Here is a 14,634-nt window from a genome sequence, read left to right on the forward strand (position 1 = left end):
AGCAGGACCGGTGTTGAAATGCTTCTCTAGTTCAAATGTGCACTTCCTTACTTGGGACATATAAAAGTGTAGAAAAAAAAAAACCCAAATAAATGCGCTCTTTGGCCTTCTGCTTCAGCACAGTGGCTGCTTCCCCTTGAAAACAGATGCCTTGAAGTTTTTAGCTATGCCATGTTTTGGAGTATGTGTTTAAAGTGTGACAGTGTGAGAAATTAAATGTCCAGTATGCTTATTCAAATCAATATACAGGAGGTCTCCAATAAATAAATACATACATAAAACATTTGAAATACTCATCCTCTGACAGCCTGCCTAGTAAGCAGCCCTATTGCACCCAGCCCTTAGATGAAAAATAATAGGTCTGGAGATCTGATTTGAATTTCTTGAAAGTCATTTCAAGGGAAGAGCATTCCAAAGTGAAGGAGTGCAAACACTGACTATTTGTTGTCTGATGTACTCTAGACAAATCTGCTTAAATTAGGGAGCAAGCAGAAGATTTCATTGAGAAGATCCTTAATGTCCATAAGGACGAGTAAAAAATAAAGAAACATGAGAAAAGATGCAATCTAATATAGAAAGTCTTGTAGGCAAAGGCTAGAGAGAGTTAATAATGTTCATCCCGAAGGGGAGATGTTTCCCCATCACAGGTTTTTGTTTCCAAAATTAGTTTGACTGCCACTTTTGATCTAACTACAGTCATCGAATACCAGACTGCATAGACCCTTGAATTAAGGAAATGATGACCAAAGTATAGAATTAAATAAGTAAAGCCTTAAAGAACAATTCTATAATTAGGCTATTGTGGTTGCTGACCCCTTGCATGAGCAAAAGTGGCACTTACATGCATACATGCGCAAAGCACTAGCTATAATGGCCTGCCTACATACTATAGCATGCAAATGAATGGGGACATATATACAGGCAGGGCTTATTTGAGGGGGTACTTGGGGGTACTGAGTACCGGCACCTTTTCCATTGTCTGCTAAAATTGACCCATGGTCCCCAAGTTTTAATGAAAGATCTTAGTTTTACACACCAATTCTGCCTTGTCATAGATTCTGTGACTGGTTGCAGGGGGCCTGGAAATTGAGGGGTAGCTCTCTCAGTGATCATCCCACCCTTGAAAGGTGGCCTGGCATATGAGTACCGGCACCTTTTTTTGCTAGAAAAATGCACTGTATACAGGTGAGGCTCCCACTTACCCATGTAACTTACAGAGGGGTCCTTGTACAAAACTGCAGTAAAAAGTGGCCTGCGAAAGTGTGGGCATGTCTTTTAGGCATGCGCTAGGCTACTTTTTACTGCGGCTAGGAAGAAAGCTATTTTTAATGGGCCAGAAAATAGGTCTGTGCTAATTTTAAAACTAGTATACGCCTGTTTATGGCCTGAGCCCTTACTGCCACCCATTGACCTAGCAGTAAGGGCCCACGTGCAGCTCACACGGTAATCATGCAGCGCATGCCAATGTGGGCACTCTGCCGGTTACCACCGGGAATGTCCCTGCTGTAGAAAAATGGAAAATTATTTTCTACCATGGGATTCAGTGGTAGTGCTAATTGGGTGTGCACTGCCCATGGGTTAGTCCTTCCGCACCTTTGTAAAAGGGTCCCAGAATGCAGTGAATTATTTGCATGCTTGCAATCCAAATGTTAGGTGCGCTAGTACCGGGTTACATTATTATTCTATAATGACACCTAGGTGCCCAGGTGTTGTTGTGGAATATGGAGTCAATATTCAGTGGCTGCACTCAGCATCTTGCTGTCTACCACTGGTGTCATACTCGGAAATTCAATATTGGGCCATGTCCATGTTTTACAGATCTGGTGAAACCATAGCCAGTTAATTGCAATATTTAGAAATTAACCAGCTATGGGGCACTGCATAAATGTAGGACCGACTTTTATGTGGTGACCTTGGTTGGTTAAATGCCACTGAATATGATTCAAGAAAGTGATTTAACTGTCCAGGAGCCATTTCTGGCCTCTTAAATTCCTTTGAATATTGACCCCTACACTCCTATTGCACATTATTGGGGCACCTAACTGGAGCTACCCTGTTATGGAATTACTCCCTTATTGTTTAAAAGAGAAAGGATTGAATGAACTATTCATAAAACACAGAAATATCGCTTCATACACTCACACACCCCACACTGAACACTCCCAGTACTATAACCCCATCAATCCCATGCTCACTCCCCCCACACACAAACACACTGAGCTCTCCCCAGTACTGTCAACCAATCCCACACTCACACCCTCTACACTGAACCCCCCCAGTACTATAACCCCATCAATCCCACACTCAATCTGCCTCACACTGACCACCCCCAATGCTATAACCCCATCAATCCCACACTCACTCACTCCCAACACACACACTGAGCTCTCCTCCAGTACTGTAACTCAATCCCACACTCACACCCCTTACACTGAACCCCCCAGTACTATAAACCCCACCAATCCCACACTCAATCCGCCTCGCACTGACCCCCACAAGTACTATAACCCCATCAATCCCATACTCACTCACTCCCCACACACACACACACACACACTGAGCTCTCCTCTATCCCACACTCATACCCCCACACTGAACCACCCCTCTCCAGTGCAACAAACCCATCAATCTCACACTCACGTTCCCTCTCCTGAGCATTCCCCAGTACTTCAGCCCCTCTCAGTTTTGGAGCATTGGTTTTTTTTTCTTTGATGCCAGTTGCTGAATAACAAGCATGAAATTAGTTTTTAAATCTAATGGTCAAGGCTGGTATACTCTTCTGTGCATTAGAGCCTATGTTTAGATTAATGCTTCTTTGAAAGGAATTAGAAAGCGAAGTAGAGCATGGTATAGGGTTACCATATATGCCGCGACAAAAAAAGAGGAAACAAAATAAAATGCAACCATGCCACGAGCCCCACCCTAACTGCCCAACCACGCCCCTAAGCCGATAAGTCATCTTGACCCCTCATAAGCATGCCCCCCTTCCCTTTCCCTCTCATCCATGAGCAGCATACCCTCCTCTCCTCCAACCCATTCTATCCATATGCTGTATTTCCCCTTTTCCCTCCCCCATGTACGTCCCCTCCCTGATCTTTTTTCCAGCCTCCCTCCATCCACCTTTTTTTACAGCCCCTCCACCCACCCATACACCTCCATCCACCTCCCCTCCCCTTCCCTCACATAACTTATCACACCCTCGAGGTCTAGTAGCCTCTTCGGGGCAGGAAAGAACCCCACTGTTTCTTGTCCAGCACTGCTGCTGACCTGCTCGCTGCTGCAAGTTTTACAAGGCTGGCACTTGAAGTCTCGGCAGCCATTTTGAAGCGGCACCGGCAGCGAGCAGGTCAACGGCAGCACCAGGCAGCAAAGAGTGGAGTTCTTTCCTGCCCCAAAGACAGAGGCCACTAGACAACCAGGGCACATTAAGATATATGAGGGATGGGCACCTTGAAGCCTGCCATCCTACCTGCCCACCCACAAATACGGACAAACAGGCAGGCTGGTAAAAACTGCCTACACCCCCAACAGTCCCGTAAAAAAGAGGACATGTCTGGGGGAATGTGGACATATGGTAAACCTAGCATGGTACACTTCTTTGACTTACTGGTCCTTCCCCCCTCCCCCCCCCCCCCCCCCCCACCTTTCCCAGTGACAAGTTATGAGCTGCTGGAGCTGTCCTACTTACAGGTCTCTGATGAAGTACTGTCTTCACTTTTCATTCCTCTCTTCTTTACATAAAAACACCATACTGGGTCAGACCAATGATTCATCTAGCCCAGTATTCTGTTTCTAACAGTGGCCAATCCAGGTCACAAGTACCTGGCAGAAACCCAAATAGTAGCAACATTCCATGCTATCAATTCCAGGGCAAGCAGTGGCTTCCCGATGTCTGTCTCAATAGCAGACTATGGACCTTTCCTCCAGGAACTTGTCGAAACTTTTTTAAACCCAGATACACTAACTGCTATTATTACATCCTCTGGCAAAGAGCTCCAGAGCTTAACTATTCATTGAGTGAAAAAATGTTTCTTCCTGTTTGTTTTAAAAGTGCTTCCATGTAATTTCATTGAGTGTCCCCTAGTCTTTGTACATTTTGAAAGAGTAAAAAATTGATTCACTTCTACTTCTTCTACACCACTCAGGATTTTGTAGACCTCAATCATATCTCCCCTCAGCCATCTCTTTCCCACGCTTAAGAACCCTAACCTCTTTAGTCTTTCCTCAAATGAGAGGAGTTTCATCCCCTTTATCATTTTGGTCGCTATTCATTAAAACTTTTCTAATTCCACCATATCTTTTTTGAGATACGGCAACTAGAACTGAACACAGTATTCAAGGTGAGGTCGCATCATGGAGTGATACAGAGGGATTGTAGTATTTTCAGTCTTATTTGCCATCCCTTTCCTAATAATTCCTAGCATTCTATTTGCTTTCTTGGCCATCACGGCACACTGGGCAGAAGATTTCAGAGTATTATCTACAACAACACCTAGATATTTTTTCCTGGGTGCTGACCCCTAATGTGGACCCTAGCATCAGGGAATTATGATTCGGATTATTCTCTCCAATGTGCATCACTCTGCATTTGTCACATGAAATTTCATCTGCCATTTGGATGTCCAGTCTTCCAGTTTCCTAAGGTCTTCCTGCAATTTTTCACAGTCCGCATGTGTTTTAATAACCTTGAATAGTTTTGTGTCATTATCTCACCTGTCATTCTGATTTCTAGATCATTTATAAATATGTTAAATAGCACCGGTCCCAGTACAGATCCCTGTGGAACTCCACTATTCACCCTCCTCCATTGAGAGAAATGCCATTTAACCCCAATTTCTGCTTTGTGTCCAATAACCAATTCCTGATCCTCAATAGAATATTGCATCCTATTCCATAACTCTTTAATTTTATCAGGAGTCTTTCATGAGGAACTTTGTCAAAGCTTTCTTAAAATCTAGATATGCTACATCAACTGGCTCACCTTTATCCACATGTTTATTCACGCCTTCAAAGAAATGAAGAACATTGGTAAGACAAGACTTCTCTTGGCTGAAACCATGCTGACTCTGTTCCATTATACCATGTTTATTTATATGTTCCTTAATTCTATTCTTTATAATAGTTTCCACTATTTTACCCCACATTGACTTCAGGCTTACCGGTCTGTAATTTTCCAGATCATTCCTGGAAACCCTTTTTTAAAATTAGCGTCACATTGGCCACCCTCCAATCTTCAGGTACTATTGACGACTTTAATGACAGATTATAGATTACTAAGAATAGATCAGTAATTTCACGTTTGAATTCTTTCAGTACCCTTGGATGCATACTGTCCGGTCCAGGTAATTTTCTACTCTTTAATTTGTCGTTTTGGCTCAGTACGTCTTTCAGGTTCATTGAGATTTCTTTCAGTTCCTCCACATCATCATCCTTGAAAACCATTTCTGATATAGGTAGATCTCTTATATCTTCTTCCAAAAAGACCAAAGCAAAGAATTCATTCAATTTTTCCTCTATGGCCTTGTCCTCCCTGAGTGCCCCTTTTGCTCCTTCTTGATCTAATGGTCCAATGGATTCCCTCGCAGGCTTTCTGCTTCTGATGTATCTGAAAAAGTTATTACTGTGAATTTATGCCTCTGTGGCAAGTTTCTCTTAATATTCTCTTTTAATCTTTATCAATTATTTGCATCTAGCTTGAGAGTGCTTATGTTGCTTCTTTTGGGCCCTTTTTCCATTCATTGAAGGACATTATTTTGGCTCTAATTGCCTCTTTCATTTCACCTTTTAACAATGTAGGTTGTCATTTTCTCTTCTTTCCACCTTTGTAAATATGTGGAATGCATCAGGTCTGGGCTTCAAAGATGGTGTTTTTAAACCACATTCATACCTGATTTAATGTCCTAACCTTTGCAGCTGATTCCTTTAACTTCTTTGTAACCATTTTCCTCATTTTATCGTGCACCCTTTTGAAAATGAAATGCTGCTGCAGTAGATTTCTTTTGTGGCCTTATTCCAGATAGTAGCTCAAACTAGATCATGGTATGATCATTGTTTCCTAGCGGACCCAACACCATTACCTCTTGCACCATTCCCTGCACTCCACCAAGAACTAGATCTAAAATGGCTCCCCTCTTGTTGGTTCCTGGACCAGTTGCTCCAAGAAGCAGTCATTTATTACATCTAGGAATTTTCCCCACAATATTCACCCAGTGACGGTCAGCATTTTTTAAAAACGCTGATCATCGCCGGCCAAATTATCCCCCAATATTCGATGCCAGGCCATGTCCAGGTACCAGCACTGAATATCAGGGGGTAATGTTGGGCAGATATTCAGATAAGAAAGTTATGTGGGCCCTGACTGAATATCGGGCTGGGACCCACATTAAAAAAAAAAGTTCCCTCCAACCTCCACCCCCCCCCCCCCCCCCCCCAGGGCCTACCTAATCTTCCTGGTGATCTAACAGTGCATTGGGGGCAGGAGCAAACCCCCCTCACTGCTTCTTCAAAATGGCTGCCGCAGAGGCTACCACAAGAGGTCACAGCAGTCATTTTCAAGAAGCTGCCGCTACAGGTAGGAGCAAGGGGGGTTTGCTCCTGCTTCTGACACCCCACTAGACTACCAAGGGAGGTCAGGTAGACCCTGGGGGTCCTTTCCTGATCAGGAGTTTGGGGAGGGGTGGGGAGGGAGGTGCTGATTGGGGGTGCTCTTGTTGGGAGCCATGGGTGGGAGGAAAAAACTTTTTTTTAAATCGGGTTAACTCGGGTCCTGGCCTGATATTCAGCCAGGGCCCACATAAAGATAAGCATGTTAATTTAGGAAGTTTTTGAGCTGGCCTAACTTCACCTGCTTAACTTATGCGGGCCTCGGCTGAATATTGCCAGTGCCTGCATAAGCCCTGGCTCCTCCCCAGTGCCGCCCCTTAGCCTGCCCCAAGTGGCCCACTTTTTTGGGGTTGGTCGAAAAAGACAATATTCAGCAGCACTCCCACCTTTAGAGGTGCTGAATATCTGCAGTTGGGCGGTGACAGTTGATTTGACCAGGCAGAAGAGGTTCATGCCTGCTTAAATCTCTTTGAATATCGGCCCCTTTATCTCACTGGTGCTCCTTGATGTAACATTTATCCAATCAATATTGGGGTAATTGAAATCACCCATAGCTAATTTCTGTTAACATTTCTTCATCTGTTTGTTTGTTTGTTTGTTTGTTTGTTCTGTCCTTGAGGATAGTAGTACAGCCATAATGATTCCACACTGTTTCATGAAGAATGTTTATTTTGGTTGACTCAATTGCCTCTTGACATATAGCACAACTCCCCCTCCAATTTGATCCCCTCTGTCATTGCGATATAATTTGTACCCTGTTGACATAGTATCCCATTGATTATCTTCCTTCCACCATGTTACCTCATCATTTAGTGCTATATACTCTAACTTTTCCATCATATTTTTTAGGCTTCTAGCATTTGTATACAGACACTTCAAATTGTGTTTTTTTCCCTGCATCTACAAGCTGCTTTGAAGTTGATGGGGATAATTTGCATCCTTTACTCTTGTACTTCCATGAAACACTCCTTGCTTTTTTTCACCATTATTGAAAACTATTAGAATTCCCTAAAGATCCTGTTTCAATAGTATCCTTCAAGGATACTCCACACTGACCCATGCACTCCTGGGTGATGTTGGCTTTCCCCCCATTTTAGTTTAAAAGCTGCTCTATCTCCTTTTTAAAATTTTGCACTACCAGCCTGGTTCTATCCCGGTTAAGGTGGAGTCCATCCTTTCAGTATAGACTCCCCCTTTCCCAGAATGTTGCCCAGTTCCTAGCAAATCTAAATACCTCATCCCTGCATCATCATCTCAACCACACATTGAGACTTCAGAGCTCTGCCTGTCTTTTGGATCCTGCACATGGAATGGGGAGCATTTCTGAAAATGCTACCCTGGAAGATCTGGAGTTCAGCTTTTTACCTAAGAACTTAAATTTAGCTTCCAGAACCTCCCTCCCACTTTTTTCTATGTCATTGGTACCCACATGTACCAAGTCAGCTAGCTCCTCCCCAGCATTATCTAAAATCCTATCTAGGTGATACGTGAAGTCTGCCACCTTCGCACCCTGCAGGCAGGTGTCCAGCTACCTACATTCCTAATGATCAAATCACCAACTACAACAGCTGTTCTAACCCTTCCAGCCTGGCTGAAGTTCTTGGAGACATATCCTCAGTGTGAGAGGATAGTGCATCCCCTAGTGGGCAGGTCCTGGCTACAGGAGTACTTCCTACTTCACCAGGGTGGTACTCTCCTTTTAGGAGACCTCCCTTTTCCAAGGCAGCACAGGGGCTGCCAGACTAGAGGTGGTACTTCTCTATAACATCCTTCTAGGTCTCCTCTATATATCTCTCTGTCTCCCTCAGCTCCTCCAAGTCTGCTACTTTAGTCTGAAGACAACAAACTTGTTCTCTGAGAGCTAGGAGCTCTTTGCATTGGGCACACACATATAACCTCTCACCAACTGGTAGATAATCATGCATGTGTGACACTCAGTGCAAAAGACCGGCTAGCACCCCTCTCGTTTCTGGACTGCTGTCTCCATCTTAGTATTATTGAGTTGTTTAATAACTTAAAACTTGCTCAAGTAGTAAGGATATTAGACTAATATAAAAGAGTCTTTAGATTATATGGTTTATTACGTGATTTATTTAGTGTTTGCTTCTTAGAAAGTAATGAAATGTAATTAAAACTCTATAAGAGGACTCTTCCCTTGTTATCCTAATTAGAATAATTGACTATAAATTAAGACATAAATGAAGAGTTGTGCTGGGGTGGATGGGAGTTGGGGAGGGGGGCTGGGAACAAAGACAGAATTAGGTCATGCTGTGCCTTCTAGAGGCTATGTTGTGGCAGAAAGTTCAAGTTTTAAAACTGTAGGAAAAAGGATTTTATAATATGAAAAACAAAAAGCTGTGCTGCAAACTAAAGTTAAAAGTCTAAACTGGGGTTTCCTGTGACTATCAGCTCTGCTCTACACTGATGCTATGGTAAACTGTAGAATAGTCCCTTAACTGCTAGCCTATGGAACTGTAATAGAGATTTTAAATGCTAAACAAACAAAGAAAACTCTATTTCTTAAACTGCCTTTACTAAATAAGTAGAGTAACTTAAAAATAAAGACACTGAAATAACCTTAAGCAATTTCCCAGCAAATAACTTACCAATTAAGATTTGTCCTGCTCTGGAAGTCCTCACAGCACCTCTTCTGGACAGAGAAGAACTGAAAGTGTGGCTTCTTATGTGCCTGTCTTGTTTTGATGACTCACACTGCAAACAGTGTGACAATAAAGCCTTTTTCAACTTCCCTGTTTAATCAGTTACTGTGACTTGATTAGTACAGAAGATTTGTTCAGGTTCATGAGATGCTTATCTTGGTGAATAATGGGGAATGGGGAATATTTAGGGAATTGTGGGTTTTCTTTCTTTTAACTGAACTTTGAAAATTAACAAATCAAATAACATACTTTGAAAGGAAAGCTAGAACAATTACAATATTTGAATAATAATAATAATAATAATAATATTGTATCAATTATACACTTCAAAGAAGAAAACACATTTCTTGCTCAAGCATGAAAGTTTACATTAGGAGGGAAGATAACACAATAGAAATTAAAAAAATAAGTTGGACTACTCCACCATCTTACTGTAGGCCAAAAATAGAGGAATTGTGGGTTTCCTAACACTTCGTTTTTATTCAGCTTCCATTGTTTACATTAAAGATATTTGGCAGTGTTTTCCTGATGTGTATCTACTGCCATTTTTGATTAATTGTACCATACAGATGAAATGCCTTTAAGAGAATCTTTATATATACTCCTAGTGCTGTCCTTTGATCTGGAATTTCAAAAACGATCATACTAAAGTTCCAGCAAGTGTGTGTGTGCGTGTGTATATATGTATGCATATGTATGTGGGAACTTGTACATTGTGTGTGTGGGTGTGTATGCATGTGTATGTGTATACATGGGTGTGTGTACATGTGTGTGTGTGTGTGTGTGTGTGTGTATGTGTGTTTGTATATGTATATGAATGTGTGTATCTGTGTTTCTTGTGTATATGCTAGGAGAGAGTGTGTCCAGCTCAGCCCCTGACAATTATGATGAGGCAATAAGCCTGCATTGTTTTACAGATAACATTCACACCTGGCATTTTTAAACACATGCTTCACAGCTGTCTCATCCTTATAGTTGGGCTATATGAAGGCAAAGCATCATGGGTCTTTCTCGGGTTAAGGTTATAATATTTCCCTTTTTTTTTTTGGTCTTGACTGTGAAAATGCTTCAACCTTCCCTAAGTTCTACTTGAATCGAATGCTGAGGCTGCTATACCTGTCCCATCTTACCCTGCTGCTTGTTTCTTTTGGTTTTGTCTGTTTGTGTCCATCAGTTCATCTCTTCCCAGATGGTGCATGTCCCCATTACATGCACTGCACAAGAAACAGTGTCACAGCAGTCAAAATGCACATGTAAAATGGAAAAGAAACAGATTTCTCGGGTCTAAATGAGACATCCAGATGAAAATTATGCATGAGTAAAAGTGTAGGTTCACAGACTCTTGCCCAGGGCCAAAAGCAAAGAGCTCACTGGTCAATTTACCTGGATAATTTTGAAGAAGCTCAAAACTTCAGGATAGAAGATATCATGAGAGTTTGTACATATGTTTAATAATAGACCCTTTCCCAAATTTGCCAATTACAGCATTTAAGATTATTCTGATCAGCAGCTCTGCATTGTGGTTAACCATTTCCTCTTCCTGTCTGATTCAGTCAATGGAGTCACAGTAACTTTTGGGCAAGTGCATTGTGATATGATACAAACTGCAGAGCACATAGAGATCCATACAGTGATGTCACAGTCCCTACTTAGTGTGGCTTTATGATGTCACAAAGTCTGGCCTATGATACCTTGAAATGAGAAGGCCACCATTTCATGTACCTAAGTCAGGCTGAGAGATGCAGCAAATTGAAAACACAGATATGGTGGGTGTTTTCTAAAAGACCACAGATTTAAAGTATCCTTAATGTTTGCCAAAAGACAGTTGCAAAGAGGCCCCAAAGCATTCATGGAGGAAAAGCAACAACATTCCAACCAAAGCCTTTTCAGTACTTCTGCTATACTGCAGCATCAAACTAGTACAAATATTCTCAAAAATAGTATTAGAGTAAAACTGCAAAATTATAAGGGCTCTGCCAGTGAGTGTCTGATTACTCTGCGTGCTTGCCCAAAGTTATGTGCATAAACAAAATCCAGGTTTTGTAGTGCTCTCTTTCAATCTCCTTACTGGAGCTCTTGGAAGCTGTTGCCAGTTGAGGACAGAAGGTGTACAGAGCATTCCAGTATTAGCTGAAGTAAAGGGAACATCTGTGTTAGGAAGCAGAAAGCAGCCTCTTAACATCAGAAACTAATCTGGGGGCCTCTCTGGGGTTTGTGTTCTTGGTAGAGTTGACCAGATTGTGGGTCGAGGCCCAGTGATGGCGAGTAAAGGCCCAGGAGATGGGGAGATGCCTGAGGACCCCAGTATGATGGGCAGACTTGGAAAAGTCGAGAAGCAGGTACAGCAAAATGATTCCTTGTTATCTGATTGGTTTTACCACCTCTGCATTGTCTTTACTAGGATTCCTAGATAATAAAAGCAGGCACTGCTGGCTTATCAGACAACTCCTCAGCTTTCTGCTTCAGCTTTCAGTAATGATGATGATGCTCAACTCTAGGGGATCTTTGGAACCTTAGACTTTGGCTTATTAAAAGGTTTTGCAGAGTCTGTGTCTAAAGGAAGTTTTGCATTATTATAGAACAGAATATTAAAGGTGATACAGTTTTATTGGACAGCTTTTGACCAGCTATTGGGAATTAACGCTCTTTCCTCAGGTCAAAACCAAACCCAGCAAAAAATATATTTAAGGAGGAAGTTATCAATGTGGGCTACCATTAAGACAGGTTATTTTGTCACAAGACGACCTATTATAGCACAGGGTCTCGTTGCATAAAATGGGACCCTGTGCTACAATAGCACAACTTGTGGTAAAATAATCCATTTTAATGGTAGCCCATATTGATAAATTCCCCCCTTAATCCAGTGAAAAAAGTCTCACCTTTACTTGAAAACAACCACATGACTTTAAACCAGGTGCTCTTTAACCAAAGGCTGACACTTTCTCATGACACAAAGACGTTCTCTGCTCCCTATTCCTTGATGCCAGAGTAGATACTGAGTGCGCTTAAAAAAAACCCCCAAAAAACAAAGTGACCCTTTCATTAAAGGGCATTAAACCCTTAACTCATGGTTAATGCATGAAAAAAGTCTACTGCTTGACCACGTTAAGGGGTTTTGCGGTACTTTGACTGTTTCCATGTGCTACCCAATGTTTTGGAATTTCTCTGTTGGGGCACAGCATGGGCGAAGAGTGGGTATTAAGGGCATTTGGCAGTTAATGCATTGAACTTACCACACCCTAATTGCCTAACACAGAGTTAACAGGGAACCACTTGCCACCTCATAAATAGGAGGTATTAAGTGCTTCCACATTAACCGGGAGCAGGTAACATGCATTAATCCAAATGTTCATGCATGACCTGCAAATAAATAAATAAAAAATGGGTCCACCCCTTATTGATGCAGCATTAGTGTTGGGCTTGCTGCATGTTAAAATGCTCCATTATAGCACATTAAACCTAAAACTTAATAACTTTTAGTGGAAGGGCCCTAAAATGATGTTACAGGCACAGTTTGAAAAGTGACTTTAGCCAATATCCCAACGGTAAAAAAAAAATGGGATTTTTAAAATAAGTAATATTAACAGAGAAGAGCTGGGAGAGGTGGATGGAATCCAAAGATTACACATGTCATGTTAAACTCACCAGTAAACTTATTTATTCAAATAGTAAACACTACAAGCATTACTTATACAAGAATTAGTCCTATAAGAGGAAATTGTTTTCTAAGAAATTCTTCTGGAACCATATGAACTTTTACAGGTGCTGTCCATGGAGAAAAAACTGGACTTTTTGGTGAATATCTACATGCAGAGAATGGGAATCCCACCTTCAGAAACTGAAGCCTACTTTGGGTCCAAAGAGCCAGCACCCCCATACCATAGCCCAGAGGACAACAGGGAACACATAGACAAGAATGGTTGCATAACCAAAATTATCCGCTCCAGCAGTTCTATGGGGCAAAAGAACTTCTCTGCCCCACAGGGACATGGAATGTCAATGAACACGTGCCCACCTTCCACCTCCTGGCAGCAGCAACCCTTGTGCCAGCGGAACAGCCAGGGCTCCTCTCCTGTGGGTGAATCAGGGTCCTTGGTCAGAATCCCACCTCCCCCAACACATGAACGATCCCTATCAGCATACAGTGGAGGGAGCCGGGCAGGCATAGAGTATCTTCGGAATGAAGAAGGCTCTGTGAAGCACAAGGAGAGTGGCCTGCGGGACAGTGACACCTCAATCTCTATCCCATCTGTGGACCATGAGGAGCTGGAGCGTTCCTTCAGCGGCTTCAGCATTTCTCAGTCCAAAGACAACTTGGAGGTGCTCAACAATGGTTGCTATGCCACAGTGGCTCCCTCCACCAAAATCCGACCCTATATTGCTGAGGGAGAATCAGACACAGATTCTGACCTTTGCACGCCCTGTGGACCCCCACCAAGATCAGCCACAGGTGAGGGACCTTATGGTGACATGGGTTGGTCTGGCACTAAATAACATTGACCATTAACCCCCATAGGGACCAAAGACACTGCCAGAACTTGAACCTCTCCAGGAGATGAGTGCTAAGATTCTTCAGCTGGACATGTATTAGTTTGTGAAACTTTTCTTATCAACAAATAGAGAAATCAATGATTTTTTTTCTTCAGAAAAAGCCACTTCCAGAAATATTAACATATGCATACCATGCACTCACACATAGTGTTGTGAGTCTAAGGCCTACACTAACCCAACAAGTGGGTGTGGGGGGTTCCTCTAGTCTTTCTTACAGAGCTGTATAATGATATAGCCAGAAGCCATAACAAAGCGTGTGTATGTGGTGTGGGAGGGGGTGGAGGGGGTGGAAAGGGCAGAGGGGAAGAACTATATTTCTGAATTTCTTTCTATTGTGCCCACTCTGCTTGTACCTGCTACACATCTCTGCCCCTGCCCCCTCTTCCCACAGGTTTATTCTGTCTTCATTAATGGTCCTGCAGTATAGAAGTCCCCTTACCTGCATCAGCCACTGACTTTTTTTAAAAATCAATGAATACTGCTTTCCTTCCTTAAAGCAGCACAGCAAGAAGGGGGGGGGGGGGGGGGGGGGGGGGAAGATGAATTTGTCCTGAACTCAGTTCTTATGAAATGTTAATGACATCTTACAGTGTAGCCAATCAAATCTGCAATACTGAAACAGAGGAGCTGGTAATAGCACCCCCCACCAGATATTTCACAAATGAAACAGTATTTAGCTGACCCAGATCAGAAAAAAAAAGAAAGAAATTCACTATATAAATCACTTTACACCTTCCTGAATATTTACATGCAAACAGTCCACCTAGCCCTGCAAACTCTACCTCCTTTTCATATATTTCATCCACTTAACTTGAGTCAG

General features: G+C 42.4%; 1 protein-coding gene across 1 annotated transcript in view; it reads left to right on the forward strand.

Moving 5' to 3' along the window:
• KCNQ2 (potassium voltage-gated channel subfamily Q member 2) overlaps positions 1-13,757 on the forward strand; it is a 157,083-nt gene extending 143,326 nt beyond the window's left edge. Inside the window, exons 15-16 of the mRNA XM_030213450.1 lie at positions 11,491-11,602; positions 13,026-13,757. Coding sequence (XP_030069310.1) covers positions 11,491-11,602; positions 13,026-13,757 — 844 coding nt within the window. The remainder of the gene's footprint in view (positions 1-11,490; positions 11,603-13,025) is intronic.
• Positions 13,758-14,634: the final 877 nt, after the last annotated feature.

Source organism: Microcaecilia unicolor, chromosome 8, assembly GCF_901765095.1.
Source record: "Microcaecilia unicolor chromosome 8, aMicUni1.1, whole genome shotgun sequence".
In the NCBI taxonomy this organism is placed as follows: domain Eukaryota; kingdom Metazoa; phylum Chordata; class Amphibia; order Gymnophiona; family Siphonopidae; genus Microcaecilia; species Microcaecilia unicolor.